The sequence below is a fragment of the Hemiscyllium ocellatum genome, chromosome 22 (assembly GCF_020745735.1).
Source record: "Hemiscyllium ocellatum isolate sHemOce1 chromosome 22, sHemOce1.pat.X.cur, whole genome shotgun sequence".
NCBI lineage: Eukaryota > Metazoa > Chordata > Chondrichthyes > Orectolobiformes > Hemiscylliidae > Hemiscyllium > Hemiscyllium ocellatum.
The window spans coordinates 61,851,201-61,871,234 of NC_083422.1; the positions used below are offsets into that span (position 1 = coordinate 61,851,201).

Below are 20,034 nucleotides of genomic sequence, written 5' to 3' on the forward strand. Positions count from 1 at the left end.
TATTCTAACAGATGAAAGGCTTAACGGACAATCAATTTTTCAATGTATAATTTCAGTTACATCACACTGTAAATTTTTGCAATAAATTCTGTAACAATCGAGCCCTCCACAATCACCTAATGAAGGGGTGTTGCTCTGAAATCTAGTGTGCTTCCAATTAAACCTGTTGGACTATAACCTGGTGTTGTGTGTCTATTGTAGTTATATTTACATTTGCTGATTAATAAAAGCCTGTAGTATTGCCACAGGATTATCACAGTTAAATTTAGTTCCACTTTCAGAACCATGTTCTCACAAATTAAGAAAAATTTCAAAGGAAAGCTTTTTTTTGAGTTCAGTGCAAAATGATTACATTTTTGTGTGGTCTGCTGATATTAGTGCATGTTTTTGATGTTTGGAAGTATCATATCAATTCAAATTTATTTAATCTAAAATGTAATTCATTCTTCCACTCTTATTGGCCAAGAGATTTTTTTTAACTGTTATGCTTTGTAATTGTTCAAACATTTTATTCTGTGTAAAAAAGATTTGTTGATTAAGCATTGACAAATGGCAGAGAACAACAAACAAAGCGACAGAACCTTAGGCAGAAAGATAGCCTTTAAAGGTTGCTACATCAAAGGTGATTTTTCTTCTGATCTGTCAAAGTTGTTGTGCATGTTGTTCTATTATATTTTTCTGTGAAGAATATATCATTTTAAGCAGAGTGTTTCAGAAAATAGTTAAAACGTAATGAGTGAAATATCAATCTGTCAATTTGAAATGAAAACAATATAAACTAGCCATGTTGAGGATTGTTTGTTGCACACTACTTAACTGGTGCTGTCAGTTTGTGGGTGGCCTAAGCTTTGTAGTGCGCTGGGAAAGTTTATGCTCTGTGGTAATGACCTTTAGCTGTTCTGCTGGGGTGCCAAGTGTATTTGTTTCCAATAGCATTGCATGTATAAAGGCTATTATAAATAACTGAGGCACCCATTCAAAGTATTAAAGTACGTTATGGGATATTGATTTTTTAAAAATGAAATGCACAGAACGTTATTTTAGAATTGGTGATTTTCCTTCTGAATCATCAGAAGTTGGGATATTGTTCTAATATTGTAGTACCTTGTTACAATCTAACAAATACCCATTGAAAGGGAATGATTTATTCTTTTAAATGTCTAACTACTTGGATAAATTAATTTTTTTTAAAGTTTCATTGTGCCAAAAAATTGATTTCAGTTAAATAACACAAATGCAGAATCATTTTTACTTTATAAAATGATCTTTTGAAGATTGATTTGAAGTGATTACAAGAGGTTGACTTGTGCATTTTTAACATTGTCAACAGTTTTATAAAAAGAAGTTGTAAAAACTGAGTGGGCCATTGTAAGTCTGTTTGTTTTTGATATTTTTTGCTCTAGGGAATGCTTTTGTTGAGACTTTGAGATTGTAGTTTGGTGAATTATTGGATGAATTCTTTTTTTCGGAAGTGCCATCTTTCTAAAGAGGAGTTGAACATTCACAGAATACTGGAGAAATTTAGGAGATTTGGCAGCATCTGTGGAGAGAGGAAAAGCTCATGTTTTGAGTCTGCTGTGACTTTTCAGAAAAGTTGAGCATCTGTCATTTTTGGAGTATTAGAAGGGTGCTAAAGATGCCAAGATCCCATGGCACCTTTTATTTTGAAACTTTGTGTACTGTGTCCCCTCTCAACCAATACCATGCACAAGAGAAGGTTTTGAAGTGTTCTAAGGATGCTGCTACTGTCATAACGAATGTTGTAACTGCCTGCTTTAGTATGTTTTGGTCCATTTGTTTCCATTTTCCAAACCAAATTTCCTTTTGCAAGAAGATACATGGCAAACTTTTGCTTTTATCTTTTATCTACTGGAAGATAGCTAATACAATATAGAACATAGCACGTTACAGCGCAGTACAGGCCCTTTGGCCCTCAATGTTGCACTGACCTGTGAAAATAATCTGATGCCCATCTAACCTACACCATTCCATTATTATTCAAATGTATGTCCAGTGCCCATTTAAATGCCCCTACCGTTGGTGAGTCTACTACTGTTGCAGACAGGTCGTTCTATGCCCCTACTACTGAGTGAAGAAACTACCCCTGATATCTGTTCTAAATCAATCACTCCCCAATTTAAAGCTGTGTCCCCTCGTGTTAGCCTTCACCATCCTAGGAAAAAGGCTCTCCCTATCTACCTTGTCTTAATCCTTTGATTATCTTATACGTCTCAATTTAAGTAATCTCTCAACCTTCTTCTCTCCAACAAAAGCTGTCTCCGTTCCCTCAGCCTTTCCTCATAAGACTTTCCTTTCACCATGCAACATCCTAGTAAATCTCCTCTCAGCCCTTTCCAAAGCTTCCACGTGCTTCCTATAATGCCACGACCAGAACTGTACGCAATACTCCAGGTGCGGCCTGACCAATGTTTTGTACAGCTGAAGCATGACCTTACGGCTCCGAAATGCAAGTCCCCTCCCAATAAACACCAACAAACCATATGCCATCTACACTGGCAAGAATTTTACCATTAGCCCAGTACTCCGCATTCCTGTTATTTCTTCCAAAATGAACTACCTCACATTTTTTTCACATTAACCTCCAATTGCCACTTCTCAGCCCAGTTCCATGTCTTATCTATGTCCCTCTGTAACCCACAACATCCTTTGGCACTATCCACAACTCTGCCTACCTTAGTGTCATCTGCAAATTTACTAACCCATCCTTCTATGCCCACCTCCATATCCTTTATAAAAATGACGAACAGCAGTGGCCCAAAACAGATCCTTGCGCCACACCACTGATAACTGAGCTCCAGGATGAACATTCCCCATTAACCACTACTCTCTGTCATCTTTCAGCTAACCAATATCTGATCCAAACTGCTAAATCACCTTCAATCCCAAAACTCTGTATTTTGTGCAGTAGCCTACTGTGTGGACCCTTATCAAATGCCTTACTGAAGTCCATATACACCACATCAATTGCTTTACCTTCATCCACCTGTTTTGTCACCTTCTCGAAGAACTCAATAAGGTTAGTGAGTCACGACCTATCCCTAATCAAATTATTCCTTTCCAGATGATTATAAATCCTATCCCTTATAACTTTTTCCAACACCTTATCCACAACTGAAGGAAGGCTCACTGGTCTATAATTACCAGGGTTATCCCGACTCCCCTCCTTAAACAAGGGAGCAACATTTGCTATCCTCCAGTCTTCTGGCATTGCTACTGTCGACAATGATGACGTAAAGATCGAAGCCAAAGCTCTGCAGTCTCCTCCCAGACTTCCCAGAGAATCTGAAGATAAATCCCATCCGACCCAGGGGTCTTATCAATTTTCAGATCTTCCAAAATTGCTAAACCCTCCTTTGTTAACCTCAATCCCATTTAATCGAACACCTGGCTGAGTTCATTCCCCAGTATTAAATCCAATGTGCCCTCGCCCCTTGTCGGCCTGTCTACATATACTGTGTCAGAAAATCCTCCTGCACATATTGAGCAAAAACTGACCCATCCAAACTACTTAACTAAAGTATTCCCAGTCAAAATTGAGGAAGTTAAAGTCCTTCATAACAACTACCTTTCACTCTCGCTCCTATCAAGAGTCATCTTTGCTATCCTATCCTCTTAGATCCCTGGAACAATTGAGGTCTGTCGAAAACTCCCAACAGGGTGACCTCTCCTTTCCTGTTTGTAACCTCAGCCCAAGCTAGCTCAGTGGATGAGTTCTCAAACATTCTCTCAGCTGCTGTGATACTATACTTGATTAGCAATGCCCCCCCCCCCAAAAAAAAAACCCAAGTCATCTCTGTTCTTGCTGAAACATTTAAATATTGGAATCTGCAACAGCCATTCCTGTCCCTCCTCTAACCATCTCTCTGAAATGGCCACAACATCATCAAAATCTCAGTTACCAACCCTTGCTGCATGTTCACCCACCTTATACCAGATACTCCTGGCATTGAAGTAGACACACTTTTCAAACCAACATTACGATTGCCAGTATGTCCTTCCCGACCTTGTAAACCTATCTCTGACCTCCCTGATCTCACTACCCTCAACCTCCTGTACATTGGAATGACAATTCAGGTTCCCATCCCCCTGCTGCATTAGTTTAAACCCTTCAAAGAGCATTAGCAAATCCCTCCCCCCTTCCCAGGATATTGGTACCCCTCTGCTCCTCCTCCAGGATCCCAAAAACACGATCAGAGACATCACGCGCCCTGGCACCTAGGAGGCAACAAATCGATCATGAGTCTCTCTCGTTACCACAAAACCTCCTATCTGTTCCCCTAACTATGGAGTCCACAATGTCTAAAGCTCTGCTCCTCTTCCTCCTTCCCCTCTGAGTAACAAGGACAGACTCTGCACCAGAGACCTGTGCCCCACTGCCTACCCCTGGTAAGTCAACCCCTCCTCTCCCCAAACATTATCCAAAATGGTATACTTGGTTTTGAGGGAATCACCACAGGAGATCCCTGCACTGCCTGTCAGTTCCCTTTCCTACATGTGGAGTAACTACCTTCCTGTAACTCATCAATAACCCTCTCCGCCTCCTGAATGATCTGAAGTTTATCCAGCTCCAGCTCCGGTTCCATAAAACTGTACTCGAGCTGGAGTTGGGTGCACTTTCCACAAATGAAGTCAGCAGGCACATAGGAGGTGGTTGTTACCTCCCACATACTGCAGGAGGAACATTCAACTGCCATAACCTCCATTCTCACTATTCCAAATTCCCAAATAAACACCTGAAAAAATGAAACACAAGACACTTACCATCTTACCAACCGACGCAGATAATTTATTTTTGGTTCGAGGCGGAGGATGGGTGGGAGACACTACCTGAATAGTGGTTCGGGTAAAGCAACTGCCTAAATATGCAACCTCACCACCTCTCCAACAGCCTCCTGCTCGACACTCCCGCACTTCCTGCTGGAACAACACTGGCCTATGATGATACAAAATTAATTTGGAATACTCTGTGACCAACATAAGAGGGAAGTTTATTTCATTAGATTTAGCTGGATACCACTTTACAGAGGTGAAAATGCAATATGTTAATCCAGTGCACAATCCATGTGCTGTGCTATTGAGGATTTGTAACTGCAACTAACTTGAAACAGTGAACTCGCATGCGAATTTAGGAATTGTAATTTTTGAACTGAACTGCTTATTCTTCAACTTCAAACATATTACAAAAACAATCTAATGTAAAATATGCTTCCCTTGTTTTTCATTCTGTTGACTAAAATGGTATTAACACTAGAGTGAGTAATGTGATTTATATCTTTGTGGTTGCACCAATTACACTTGAGTTATTGCTTGCAGTGTTTAATACATCACAACTCTTAGTTTTATCTGATCATTTGAAATCAGCCAAGACTTGATTTTTGTTTTTTTGCAGCTTTGGGTTTTTGCTTTTTGCAGCTATGAAAACCGTGTTCTTTTCTGAACTAACTTTTTTTGAGACTACTTAGTCCCTAAAGAATTATTTGATTTGATATAGTGTTTAACTCGCAGATGAGAAAGCTACATATAAATAATGAGAAAGTAATTCATGCTAGCGTTACTTACCTTGCGTGTTGGAAAAGCACAGGTTATATATACAATGTGCTGCTTATGTTGATCATCTTATAGCTTCTGTTCATTCAAGTGTTATACTGTATAGCTCTAAATGGTCTTCAGATATAAATTAGGAATGAAAAAGCTCAACTTGAATAAACTTAAAGCTGGATATTTTTCATGAGTATATACACGTTATTGAGTCTGCTCCACCACTTGAAAATGTTACTCAACCTTATTCTCTGCCTTCTCTCTATAACCTTTTGATTCATTAAAGTCATTAAAATGCAAATTATTTCCTCTTTTCTTTATCCTTTTTTGTTCTCCTGTTTCTTTTCGTTTTGCTAACTTCTACTCACCTTTATTTTGTTTTTAAAGGTTGTACGTAACTTTAGTTGGACCATATATTCCTTACAAAATCAGAAATAGTTGTAGAGTGTTTAAAAGAAACCAGAGAATATTCTTCCATTTGAGAAAAATGTAAAATTGATGTGTTCCATGAAATATTCTTAATCTATCTGCCACATGTAAAAAGAAAAGCAGGTTAACAACTGGGCTTTGCTGCTGACATTTCATTATCTTGGGAGCTGAGCAACAAGTGGATTGGACTGGTTGTGTGGATATCATTGATGGGAATCGGGCTCTGTATTGGGGTGATGTGTAATGTTGAGCTGAAAGTTCTGAGGAGGCAGTATCAAGTAGAAATAATGTAGAAGTTCAATAACTGATGTGTGTCACTGATTGTTGAGATGAAAGATAAAACCAAGTTCTCCTTACTTTTTGCAAAAGCCAGCTAGGCTTAAATAACATGTTCCAAAAACAGGTTTAATGATTTGAGTATCATAACTTATGAACAAAAAAGTTTAGATGTTCCCAAAAGGCAAACTATATGCAATAACTACAACTGCGAAATGGAACTGATGGCATTCTGTAGCAGAAAAGTGCACCTTGTTTATTTTAAAATTTGAGACAGTGGTGGATACTGCATGTATATGCAGGTTCAATTAATCTGTGGAGCTGAGAATGCAGCAAAGGTAAATTGTTTGTCGTATGCTTGAAATCTTGTATTTGTGCAAACAATCTTTAAAAAGACAGTTATTGCTGTCAGGGCCTAGGACAGGAAATCTTCTCAAGTTAGATTATACAAACTATTAATGATTAAAATCAAGTTATCTGAAGTGCATTTGTTTGAGATGGGTGCAAGTTGCAGCTTCGATGTTTGCGGCAGTGTGCATTAGGGATGTACACACTGGCTCTATGCTTTCTTAATGGAAGTCAAAAGGTAGATCACTTAAGCAATAGGGTGAACACGCACTCTAGCTTGTGACCAAAACAAAGCTTTCACATGTAAAATTAGGAAAGCTATGTGTTATGAATCAATTTTACTGTACCATTTGACAAAAGTAGGAATCAGCATTATTACATATCAGAGATCAGAATAAAATTCTAAAATAAAATCTATTTGCTTACAGATCAACATTATCAATAAACTTGCATAATAGTTCCCAGAAAAGGAAACATGCTATAATTTTGAGAATTGTAGACAGAATTGATCTCTGTGCAATTCAATTACTTAAACAAATGGTGTCAAAAGAAAAATGTTGATTAATATAAACAAAAACGCACATTGAAGAAACCTAGCAGATCTGGTAGCATCTATGAAGAGAAAACAGTTAAAATTTCAAGTCCAGTTATCCTTCTAAAGAAGTTTCTTCACCGATTTTTTTTTTGTTTTTAGATCTGCAGCATCAGTAATTATTGTAATGTATTTTTTAATACTTCGGCTACATACCATCTTGCACTAAAGCCCAGAGCATTTTTATATGAATTTTAAAAGAAAAGGTTAATTGTGAGATGGTACAACTCTAAATGCTTTTGACAAACACTTGAAATAAAACAATCCAAATGTTATATTTGAAATCTGGATGTCACTGGCTATGTCAATATTGATTGCCCATCCCTGTATACCGTTGAGAAGGTGATGTTGAATTGCATTCTTGAATACCTGCAGTCTTGGGGATGTATGTACACCCATATTGCTGTCATGAAGGGAGGTGCATTTTCAAGATTTTGTGTTAAGTAGTGAATAACATGCTGTTGTTTTGGAGGTGTGGTATTTGTTCAATGTTCAAGTCAACATTGCAAATTTAAAAAAAGCAGCTTACTGTGTTAAACCGAGGCTCGTCTCCTATCCACATCATTCCCTTCTCTAAAGCTAATTTGCTTTGTGACTCTTCCCTTTATTCACGAATTAAGGCAGGCTAGTGAGGTTTTAAGTTCTTATGGGGCATATAAAAATGGGGTCACTGGTTTCATTAGAACAGTAAAGGCTGAGTAGATTTGATAGTGTTCATTGTTAAGAGGATTTGACAAAGTGAAGTGATTTGAAACTGGAGGGCATGAATTTAAATTAAGGGAGTGATTTGGGAGAAATTGTTGTATGTAAAGGTGTATTTGAGATGTGGAATAGTCAGCCAGCGATTTGAGCAGTGAAAATAGAATTTATAATAGCTTTTACAGTGTAGACAAATATTTGAGAAAAGAAATCAAGGGTTGGGAGCAAGAACTATTTGGATAACTCTTTCGTAGTATGTTTTTCGAGCTCAATAGTGACAAACTGTTGCATTGCCACCTTTTAAGTGTTGTGAAACTGTGGGATGTTTATGCATTTTTTATTATTTGTTGTAAGCTTGGATTTCTGTCTGGGATCTGACTTATCCGGTAGTGACATTAGCTGGGATTGTGACCAGTGGTCGTCTTATCTCTAAATTACTTGTGAATTAATTGAATGCTAAAGTATGATATAAAATCATTACATTGTCATTTGACTAGTGAGGGAAATGTTAGAACTAAATTGGTGACTTTATTAAAAATTTCTCAACACCCCCAGGTTATAGTCCAATAGGTTTATTTGAAAGCACTATCTTTTGGAGCTAGTGGTCACTTGATGAAAGAGCAACGCTCCAAAAGCTAGTGCTTTCAAATAAACCTGTTAGACTATAACCTGGTGTTGTGATTTTAATTTTGTCTACCCCATTCCAACACTGACACCTCCAAGTCATGGTGGCTTTGTTTGGCTTTGCTGTCTTTTCAGTCAGAATGGTTTTGAGATTAAAAAGAAATCATTGAGACAGAACTTCATATATGTACATCAATCATTAGCCTTGACCTTGTACATCACATTGCTTTTGGAAAGAGAATTTATAGTACAAGTGTCCTCCAAACAATTAGATGAAACTTTTCACTGAGTGTACTAGTTTCAGTTTTGTAAAGCTGCACATGTAACTCGATGTGTAAACTTAAAGACCTGAGGGCAGGGGGAAATACAATAATTCAAACTAGAAACTGTTAATCTGATCATGGGGTTTTTTAACATTTTTACCATGATAATTGAGAGGCAAAGGGCCAAATTCCTTGTGCTAGATGTTGCTGGGTTTGGAAAGAATATAAGTATATCCCATTTGGGAAATTGTAATATGACTTGTAGGTTTGTGTGTTAAGAATGGGACTCTGCATGGAAACATTACGACATACCATTTCCTTTCTTACGAGTTTTTTTGGAAATATTTATTGTTTTCATTCTTGTATTAAACATCGTACACTAGAGTCTGAATTCTGACTATATTTGATTCCCAAACCTGTATAGGTCCTGCTCATGAGTGAATGTTGGGCATTAAAACATCAGCGGTTCATATTTACCACGTCTCATTTCCTGTTGATTTTAAAGTTTTTTTTAATGCTCCCTCTCATTAGTACACACAAATAATTGATTTTTTTGAGTTTACCTTTGTTATAGGCGCAGGGCAAGGAACTAAAGGGTTTTGGGTGATGAAATAAAATGTTGGTCATTGAAACCATTGAGATACAGAATCTGACATTAGAAAGTAATGAATTTTCATTTGGATTAATGGTTGCTTTGCTGAAACTTACTTTAATCATATTTTATCTTTTTTATTACAGGAATACCTTTATCGATATGCATTTTACGAGTTGCTAGAGATGTTCAGCATGTGGACAACACCTGTTTTCAAGGCTAAAAGTGGAGATTGTATCCATTAATGACAAATGTGCAGTTTGGTACCATATCAGACTACTTGGTCTATTTTACTTGGTTTCCAAAAACATTTTAAATACAGCCCATCTAACCTTTTGGAGAAAAGAATTTGCTCTGTGTTTTTGTAAACAATAGCAGGCTATTTATTTTGAGGCCACAATGAGTGGTACACTAGGAAAAGAAAAAGAATGCAAAGAAAAGGACCCTAAAGTTTCATTGGGAAAAGACAGGGAGAGAGATCCAAAAGCTTCTGGTGGCTTTGGGAAGGATAGTAAAGAGAAAGAATCCAAGACCAAAGGGAAAGATGCCAAAGAGGGAAAAAAAGAATCCAGTGGAGTACAACCAGGTGTGCAATTCCAAGTGGACAATACAATAAAACGGCCAAATCCAGCACCAGGGCGGAAAAAATCAAGCAATGCTGAAGTGGTTAAAGAGTTAAACAAGTGTCGTGAAGAGAATGCAATGCGTTTGGACTTGGCGAAAAGATCTATTCACATTCTTCCAACGTCAATCAAGGAATTGACCCAATTAACTGAGCTTTATTTGTATAGTAACAAATTGCAGTGTTTGCCTGTAGAACTTGGTAGCCTTGTGAACTTGGTCACTCTGGCACTCAGTGAAAATTCACTTACAAGTTTGCCTGACTCTCTCGATAACTTGAAGAAATTGCGAATGCTTGATCTACGGCATAACAAACTTCGAGAAATCCCTACAGTAGTATACAAACTGATTTCCCTTGCTACTCTATATCTGAGGTTTAACCGTATAACTACTGTGGAAAAGGATATCAAAAATCTATCCAAACTTACAATGCTGAGTATCCGTGAGAACAAAATTAAACAGCTCCCTGCAGAAATAGGTAAGTGTGTTCTGTGTATTGTCTGTATGTCCAATATAATTCAATTACCTTTCCTTGCAGGTTGATTTGAAGTTGTTATTATGGCATCATCATTTGCAAGAGTTGGTCAGTTATTGATCTATTTATGTATAACTGCACAGTTTTACAATTGAAGTGATATCCAAAACCCTAAATCAAGTTCATTTTTTTCCCCCCACTTGCCATCATCTGAAAAGGGATAATTATGTTATCAGGCACAATCTCATATCGGACATCTAATATTTAGTTGTGAAAACTGTGAAATTCTGCAAGGGATGAAATTCTTTGATTATACGACATTGAGAGGCTCATAATTGATCACAAGGCTGTAATTCTTAGTGGCTTCAGATTATATTCCTAATAGCAAGAATCAAGGCCAAGCTTGTTACCACCTGGGCTGTGAGAATGGATTACCTCATGTTGGCGAGCCTGTGCAGTTGGATTCAAGAAATCTCTGGAGAGAAGGTTAAGATAATTTGAGAGAGAGTTTGGTATTGAAATTAGTAGAAGACATAAAGTCGAGCTTTTTAACTCTTCAGGGAAATACTTGAATGTTTAAGTGTATTTTTTTAATTGAAGGATGCTTCTTCCATTTTATTGTCAATTTTTAAAAAATTGTTATCACAGTAGTCTTGTGATATAAAAATTCAAATGAAGGAAATATGCCTACATTTGAAATAGTAATGCCATGGGGGAAATTAGACTTACAGTGTGGAAACAGGCCCTTCGGCCCAACTAGTCCACACCGACCCGCCAAAGCGCAACCCACCCATACCCCTACATTTACCCCTTACCTAACACTACGGGCAATTTAGCATGGCCAATTCACCTGACCCGCACATCTTTGGACTGTGGGAGGAAACCGGAGCACCTGGAGGAAACCCACGTTTGTACAATACCCTCATTTCAATATTATTACAAACTACTAAAGCATCAATTCAGAAAAAAAATAAGATGCAGAATTTTTTAAATTTTTAATTTGAATCATTGCAACTGCACAGGTGGTAACTTTGACTTTAAATTTGGTATTCATAAATGTTCGCACTCACTTTGGTTAGGGACAGGAAATGATTAGAGATGTTGATTTAATGGTTATTTGCTTCCCTTGAGCTGTGTTTGACGTGTTGCAATTCAAGTTTGGACATAAGCATTATATTTTATGGTCTTAAGATCAGTTCAGAAATTTTCATTTAAGTATTGACTGCAGTAGAAGCAAATGAAACTAGAGATCCATGTTCCTGTCTTTGAATCCTCACATAATCCAAATACCTCTTCAGCAGTTATCAGTCTTAACTATTCAAACTATGAATTCATTTTGAACTGTATACTAGCTCTGTACAAATAGAGTATTAACTTCTCATTTTTTTTTAAACAGACCCACTTGAAGTAGGTGACAACCTAACTGTTGTAATTAAAGTTTTTGAACAGGTGCAAAAAGTATCATCATACAGACACAAATTTGGATTCAGGAGGCTATTTGGCGGTTACATTCATACTGCGCATCATCATCCCATAACTCTGCATGACTATTCTGTATATAAATCATTAAAAATATTTTGTCCCATTCAAAATGAGGTTAAAAAATTACTTTGAGCCCAGATATAAACTTGGTTTGTATCATTTTAGTTTAGAAGGTTCAAAATGATTGAATCAAGGCTTTTACCACTGAAGTGTATTAAAATTTTCCCTCTGGGTGAATGCAAAAATATTGTCAAACCATTTAGGAGTAAAACCGTGAAGGGCCTGATGAAGGAGCAGCGCTCCGAAACCTAGTGCTTCCAAATAAACCTGTTGGACTATACCTGGTGTTGTGTGATTTTTAACTTTGTCCACCCCATTCAAACACCGGCACTTTCATGTCATGGGAAACAAGAGTGTGTATTTTAAAAAAAGAGTAAACCTGTGATTATGTTTATCTTTTAAAGAATGACCACTTTTGATGTGTTGCATTTTGCATTTAATAGAAATAGATTTACTCTTCAAATCTTTTCATTTGTCTTCACCTAGGATAGAAGTGTCTGCATGTTTGTGCCGTTGCTAGTATTATATATTGAATGTGAACAGTGGCTTGCCCTGGTTGACACCTGAGTCAAGAGTATTCATATCCATATAAATATTAAGGCATGTTTAGTAAGATACTGTGTATCACTGCTACTTAAAAATTCCAATCAATAGCAACTTAAAATGTATTGCTGAGTTAGTATTTTGTTTAGGGAATGTAAGAAGTTTTGGAACTTTAACTGAAGTCCAATTTGGACTGCCATAATACATACCAGGTAATAAATCAAGTGCTGCATGTTTTTTGAGCGAGCCAATGCAGTAATGCTTTTAGAAGCTTTGAGAGGCAGCGTTTGAGACCAGAGGTTACCATGATTGTCTTAAATTGAGGGAATTCTACCTGACACCAGCCCCCAATTGGTTAAATTGCTTTGTTTTTAAAAAGCTGCCAGAAGCAGCTGGAAAACAGAGTTGCAGAACCTGTGGACAGAGACCATCCATTCATCCACTTTTTAAAAGGTGTTGGGGGCAAAAGAAAAACCATGAAAATTTAAAATGAAAAGCCCCTTACCTGATGAATTAAAGAACTACTATCACCCTAGAGACATGACTTGGTAAAATTAAAAGAACTGAAAAAAAATTTTCACCTTCTGATTTGAACTTGACTTTGGAATTTTATTTACCTGTCTTTATTCTTTGCCACCCAACTTTTGCCTGTCTAATTCTAATGGAATCTGTGTTTAGTTATGGTTTTGAAGGGGTACAGTTTAAGTTGCATAGATTAGGCATCCTTTCTGTTCTGTATTTTGTTAAAATTGTGAATGAATAAATAGTTATTTTACAATCTCTCGAGAAACTTTGCTTTTGTCCTGAGCAGCAGTCAGTTAGGCAATTTAGTCGTTGGGTATCTTGGGATTTTATGGATTCTGTGACAGCTTGTGGTAAGCTGGGACGTGATTATTGGTGGAATCATTTTAGTTAAATTATGATAGATGAGTTTTCCTCAAGGCATATAACTTTGTCAATTAACTAATTGTCAGTTAACTCGTTCTTTGTCACAGAAATGGATCAGTATAATGTCACAGTATATTGGGCGTTGAACCTTATTTAATGTCCCATCATAGCCAAGCATTTTGAATACTAGGATTTGCTTACCGTTTTTGTGGTTTATGTTGGACATTTGATATGGAGCATAGAGAAATATGAGCCTATGCAAAATTTAGGCTTTCATCCAAAACCTCATTTTCTATTCTACTGACACTTGGTTGAAGCTGTGTTTCACCATACTTGTGGTCTAGACAAGGAAGTGTATTGTGCATATGCAGTTTTATTATCTTAAGATCATTCATTTTGCTGGAATATTTTTCATATTTTTTCTTTTGGAGACCTGTGCACTTTGAGTTAATTATTTTAAATGTAAGTCTGAATTCTGTTGCACTTCCTCAGTCGGTTAAGTGCGCATTATTCGTTGGTACGTTGCTGCCTTTGCAGGACACTCTTAGCACTAGAGAAGATACAGCTATACATAGGTGTTACCAAATTTACATACTTTGCTGTCAGCTGTAACTGAAATGGGCCATTAGCTGACACTGCCTAATCCAGGAATTTATCAACCAAACTGCTTAATTGTTTGAAGACTACAATTATAATTTAAGCTAAACTGTATCACAATTACTGAAATCAAAAGGGTTTGTGTAAATCATGCAAAGGAAATAAATCTAGAATTTAGACAGAATTTTAATTATATTAGTCTTGTCATTGTTTAGGTAAAATGCACATGAAGCATTGATGTTTTCCATATAGTTTTAAAAGATGAAAAATATTAATAAAAGTGTTTTGAAAAGAGCAAATGTAGTACAAATAGAGGTGAAGCTACTGCAGTTGAAGGTGAAGTAGAGGAAGTGATACAACAGGCCAGAGTTGGAAGTGAGGTGTGGACCACCATGCAGTTCTGGAGAGAATGAAGAAGGTAAGAGAAAGCATGTCAGTGGAAGGATTTTGAATTCTTTGCGTTATTTTAGAGTGCAAAGAATCAGTGTGATGGTTCCTTTTTGAAAGATAGGGAGGAAGGAAAAGACCAGGAAATTACAGGCCACAGAATATATCTGCATTTAGAGACGCAGAGGTAATCAAGGACAATCAGTATGGATTTGTTAAGAGAAGGTTGTGTTTGACAAATACTTGGTAATCTGGATAAGGTCCCTTAGATCAGACTGGTCAATAAAGTTAAAAGCCACGGGATCCATGGCAAAGTGGTACATTTTGATCCAAAATTGGCTGAGAGGCAGGAATAAGCATGTGATAGTAAAGGGATGTTTCTGTGAGTGGAAGTCTAGTTTCCAGTGGGATTCTGTAGCATTGCTCTTTGTGGTGCACATTAGTGATAGGGACTTAAACGTAGAAAGTATGATCAAGAAGGTCAAAGATAACATGAAAATTGGTAGTACAGTAAATAGAGAAGAGGATAGGTGTAAACTGCAGGAGGATTTAAATGGACTCACGAGGTGGGCACAGTATGGAATGGAATTCAGTCTGGAAAGGTGAGAGAGAATGCACTGGGGAAGGCAGACAAAGCAAGGGATTCCACTGTAAAGGGTAGCACCCTGGAAACTACTGAATATCAAGGGGACCTCAGTGTGCACATCCACAGATCCCTGAAGGTAGCAAGACAAATATATAAACAACAGAGTTGTGAGCAATAGGAGCAGGATTGGTCATTCAGGTTTTCAGCCTGCTCCTCCATTCAGTGTGATCATGCCAGGTCATCTAATTCAGTACCCGGTCCCGTTTTCTCCTCGTATTCTTTGATCGCTGTTGCCCTAAGAACTATATCTATCTCTGCCTTCTTGAAAACATTTTAATGTTTTGACCTCCCCTTCTTGATTATATCTTTCTGTGACAGAGAATTCCATAAACTCTGCACTCTGAGTGAAGAAATTTTGAGAGTCATAGAGATGTACAGCATGGAAAACAGACCCTTCGGTCCAACCCGTCCATGCTGACCAGATGTCCCAACCCAATCTAGTCCCACCTGCCATCACCCGGTCCATATCACTCCAAACCCTTCCTATTCATATACCCATCTAAATGCCTCTTAAATGTTGCAATTGTACCAGCCTCCACCATCTCTTCTGGCAGCTCATTCCATGCACGTACCACCCTCTGCGTGAAAAAGTTGCCCTGGTTTACTCCATATCCTTAGAACTGTGACCCTTGTTTCTGCACTGTCCAGTCATCATAAGCATTCTTCTTGTGTTTACCCCATCTGTCTAGCTCCCATCATTATTATTCTTAAATCTAGTGAATATAGCCTTAACCGATAAAATGTCTCTTTGAGCATTAGAAATTCATTTGGTAAACTTCTGTTGCTCTGCCTCCACCTTCAGAAATTTCTTACTCCGATAAGCAGACCAAAACTACACACCGTACGGAGGCGTGGTCATGCCAAGTCCATATGATTGCAGCAAGATATCACTGCTGGCATACTCTAATCCTCTCCCTATGAAAGCTAATGTACTACTTGCTATTTTCATGTCTGCTGCTAAGTAATTTCAGTAATTGGTGTACAGAGACACCCAGATCTCTATCGCCACTCAGAAATTTGCCTTCCTGTTCTTGCTCCCAAAGTGGTTAACCTCCCATTTATCTGCATTTTACTCCATCTGCTATACATTTGCCCACTCACTCATCTTGTCCAAATTGCACTGAAGCATCTCTGCATCCCCTCAGTTCATCGTCTCACCTGGTTTTATCATCTGCAAACTTGAGGCTGTTGCATTTAGTTTCTCATTCAAATAATTAATAAATATCGAGACGAGCTGGGATGCTGTGGTTACCCCATTGGTCATTGGATGCTGCTGAGAAAATGGTCTGTTTACTCCTACTTTGTTTCCTGTTTGCCAGCTGGTTCTCAATCGATGTCATTACGTTACCCATAATCCCTTGTGCTTTAATTGTACATACTAATCTCTAATCTGGGACCTGAAAGATCAAACAACTGAAAGATCAAGTAAACTGCATCCACTTGTTCCCCTGATGAACTCTGAGTTACAACTGTAAAAAGTTTCAGGAAATCATGCGTGGCAAATTTATTTTCATAAATCCATGATGACTTCACTCATAATAGAGATGTGCAGTATGGAAACAGACCTTCGGTCAAACCTGTTCACGCCGACAATATTTCACAACCCAATCTAGTCCCACCTGCCAGGACCCATATCCCTCCAAACCCTTCCTATTCATATACTCATCCAAATTCCTTTTAAATGTTGCAATTGTATCAGCCTCCACCACTTCCTCTGGCAGCTCATTCCATACATGTACCACCCTCTTCGTGAAAAAGTTGCCCCTTAGGTCTCTTTTATATCTTTCCCAACCTATGCCCTCTAGCTCTGAACTCCCTGACCCCAGGGAAAAGACTTTGCCTATTTATCCTATCCATGCTCATAATTTTGTAAATGTTTGTATGGTCACCCCTCAGCTTTTGACGCTCCAGGGAAAACAGCCCCAGCCCCTGTTCAGCCTCTCCTTATAGCTCTCATCCTCCAACCCTGGCAACATCCTTGTAAATCTTTTCTGAACCCTTTCAAGTTTCACAACATCTTTCCGATAGGAGACTAAAATTGCAAGCAATATTCAAACAGTGGCCTAACCAATGACCTGTACAGCCACAATATGACCTCCCAACTCCTGTACTCAATACTCTGACCAATAAAGGAAAACATACCAAACACCACCTTCACTATCCTATCTATCTGCGACTCCACTTTCAAGGAGCTATGAACTTGCATTCCAAGGTCTCTTTGGTTCAACAACACTCCCTAGGACCTTACTATTAAGTGTATCGGTTCTGCTAAGATTTGCTTTCCCAAAATGCAGCACCTTGCATTTATCTGAATTAAACTCCATCTGCCACTTTTCAGCGCATTAACCCATCTGGTCAAAATCCTGCTGTAATCTGAGGTAACCCTCTTTGCTGTCCACCACACCTCCAATTTTAGTGTCATCTACAGACTTACAAACCATACTTCTTATGCTCGCATCCAAATCATTTATAGAAGTGATAAAAAGTAGAGGACCCAGCACCGATCCTTGTGGCACTCCACTGGTCACAGGCCTCCAGTTTGTCTTCTACCTTTGAGCCAGTTCTGTATCCAACTGGCTAGTTCTCCATGTATTCCTTGCAATATAACCTTGCTAACCAGTCTCCCATAGGGAACCTTGTCGAACACCTTACTGAAGTCCATATAGATCACATCTGCCCTTATCAATCCTCTTTGTTACTTCTTCAAAAAACTCAATGAAGTGAGACATGATTTCCCATGCGCAAAGCCATGTTGACTATCCTGAATCAGTCCTTGCCTTTCCAAATACATGTACATCCTGTCCCTCAGGATTCCCTCCAACAACTTGCCCACCACCAACATCAGGCTCACTGGTCTATAGTTCCCTGGCTTGTCCTTACCGCCCTTCTTAAACAGTGGCACCACGTTAGCCAATCTCCAGTCTTCCGGCACCTCACCTGTGACTATTGATGATACAAATATCTTAGTCTCAAGTATTTTTAAAAGAAATTTCCTCCATTCCATGTCCCAAATTTTAGGCCCCTTAATTGTGGCAATGAATGAATGTCAAAAGGAAAGTTATGAGAGTCTTTCTTCCATGTAATCCTGTCCCTGTTTTCCAATTGATCTGCAATTAATTATTTTATAATGGACTCTTATATTTTCACTACTATTGATGTCAGGCTAACCATTCCATAATTTCTAGTTTTCTTTGTGCCTCCTCTTTTAAATAGTGGGGTTACATTACCTACTATCCAATCTAAAGGAAGTATTCCAGAGGCAGCATGGTGTCTCAGTGGTTAGTACTATTGCCTCTCAGTGCCAGGGACCTGGGTTCGATTTCCGCCTCAGGTAACTGTCTGGGTTGAGTTTGCATGTCTGCGTGGGAACCAGGTGCTTCAGTTTCCTCCCAAAATCCAAACATGTGCAGGTTAGGTGAATTGGCCATGCTAAATTGCCCATAGTGTTCCGGGATGTGTAGGTTAGGTGCATTAGTCTGGAGTAAATGTAGAGTAGTAGGGGAATGGGTCTGAGTGGGTGACTGAAGGGTCAGCGTGGACTTGTTGGGCCAAAGGCCATGTTTCCACACTGTTGGGTTTCTATGAAAATCTTGGAAGATGACCACTAATTCATCCACTCTTTCTCGGGCCACCTCTATTCAATAATCTGGAATGTAGATTAACAGTTCCTGGGGGTTTATCATCCAAATCCTGTCAATGTCCCCAACACTATTTCCCTACTCATACTGATTTCCTTCATTTCCCCCCTGTCATTTAGACCCTGGGTTCCCCAAGACCATTGGGATGTTATTTGTGACCATCTTTGTGAAAGCAGAACCAAAATTTGTATTTAATTTGTCGGCTATCTCTTTATTCCCAATTATAACTTGCCCTGTTTCTGATTGTAAGGAATCTTCATTTGTCTTCTCTAATCTTTTTCTCCAACTATCTGTCGAAGTTTTACTGTCAGTTTGTATGTCCCTCACATGCTTACCTTCATACTTCCTTTTCCCCCCTCTTAATCCTTTTAACCTTTCTTTAAACCCAAATCTGGACCATTCCAATCCGAAGGTCTGCTTTCTTCAGCCAATTTGTATGCCTGTTTTATGGATGTAGTGTTGTCCCTAATTTCCCGTGAGCCATGGTCAGGCCACCTGTCCCACATTTAGTTTTGTGCCAGAAAGGAAACGGTCCAGAGAGAGAGTGGTTAGCACTGCTGCCTCACAGCGCCTGAGACCTGGGTTCAATTCCCAACTCGGGCGACTGACTGTGTGGAGTTTGCACGCTCTCCCCGTGTCTGCGTGGGTTTCCTCCGGGTGCTCCGGTTTCCTCCCACAGTCCAAAGATGTGCAGGTTAGGTGAATTGGCCATGCTAAATTGCCCGTAGTGTTAGGTAAGGGGTAAATGTAGGGTATGGGTGGATTGCGCTTCGGCGGGTCGGTGTGGACTTGTTGGGCCGAAGGGCCTGTTTCCACACTGTAAGTAATCTTAAAAAAAACAATTGTTATTCCATGCATTTTTAAAAACTGCTTACCATTGCCTCTGCACTGTCATCCTTCATGTTCCCAAATTTATCATAGCCAGCTGATACCATGTACCATGAGTGCATATTGGATGCTTGCCTTTGTTAGCATGAAACACAAGAGCATTGAGGTCATGCTGAAGCTGTATAAAATGCTGGTTAGGCCACAGATGGAGTACTGTGTGCAGTTCTGGTTATCACATTGTAAGAATGTTGTAATCATGCTAGAGTGAGTGCACAAGAGATTTATGAGGATGTTGCTTGGGCTGAAGGGTCTGGACTATGAGGAAAGATTGGACGGGTTTGGTTTTTCCTTGGAGCATTAAAGGTTCAGAGAGGACCTAATGGAGATATACAAGACTGATGAGTATAAGATGGATGGAAGACTTAAACATGTATATTTCAGCTCCTGATCATAATTACTCTCACTAAAAGCTTAATTACATTCTCAA

At 38.6% G+C, this 20,034-nt stretch overlaps 1 protein-coding gene across 2 annotated transcripts in view; it reads left to right on the forward strand.

Moving 5' to 3' along the window:
• Nucleotides 1–20,034, forward strand: part of shoc2 (SHOC2 leucine rich repeat scaffold protein) — a 191,347-nt gene that overhangs the window by 104,083 nt on the left and 67,230 nt on the right. For both annotated transcript variants that reach the window (XM_060842283.1, XM_060842282.1), the window contains one exon: nucleotides 9,529–10,481. In XM_060842283.1, coding sequence (XP_060698266.1) covers nucleotides 9,782–10,481 — 700 coding nt within the window. In that variant the 5' untranslated portion in view covers nucleotides 9,529–9,781. The remainder of the gene's footprint in view (nucleotides 1–9,528; nucleotides 10,482–20,034) is intronic.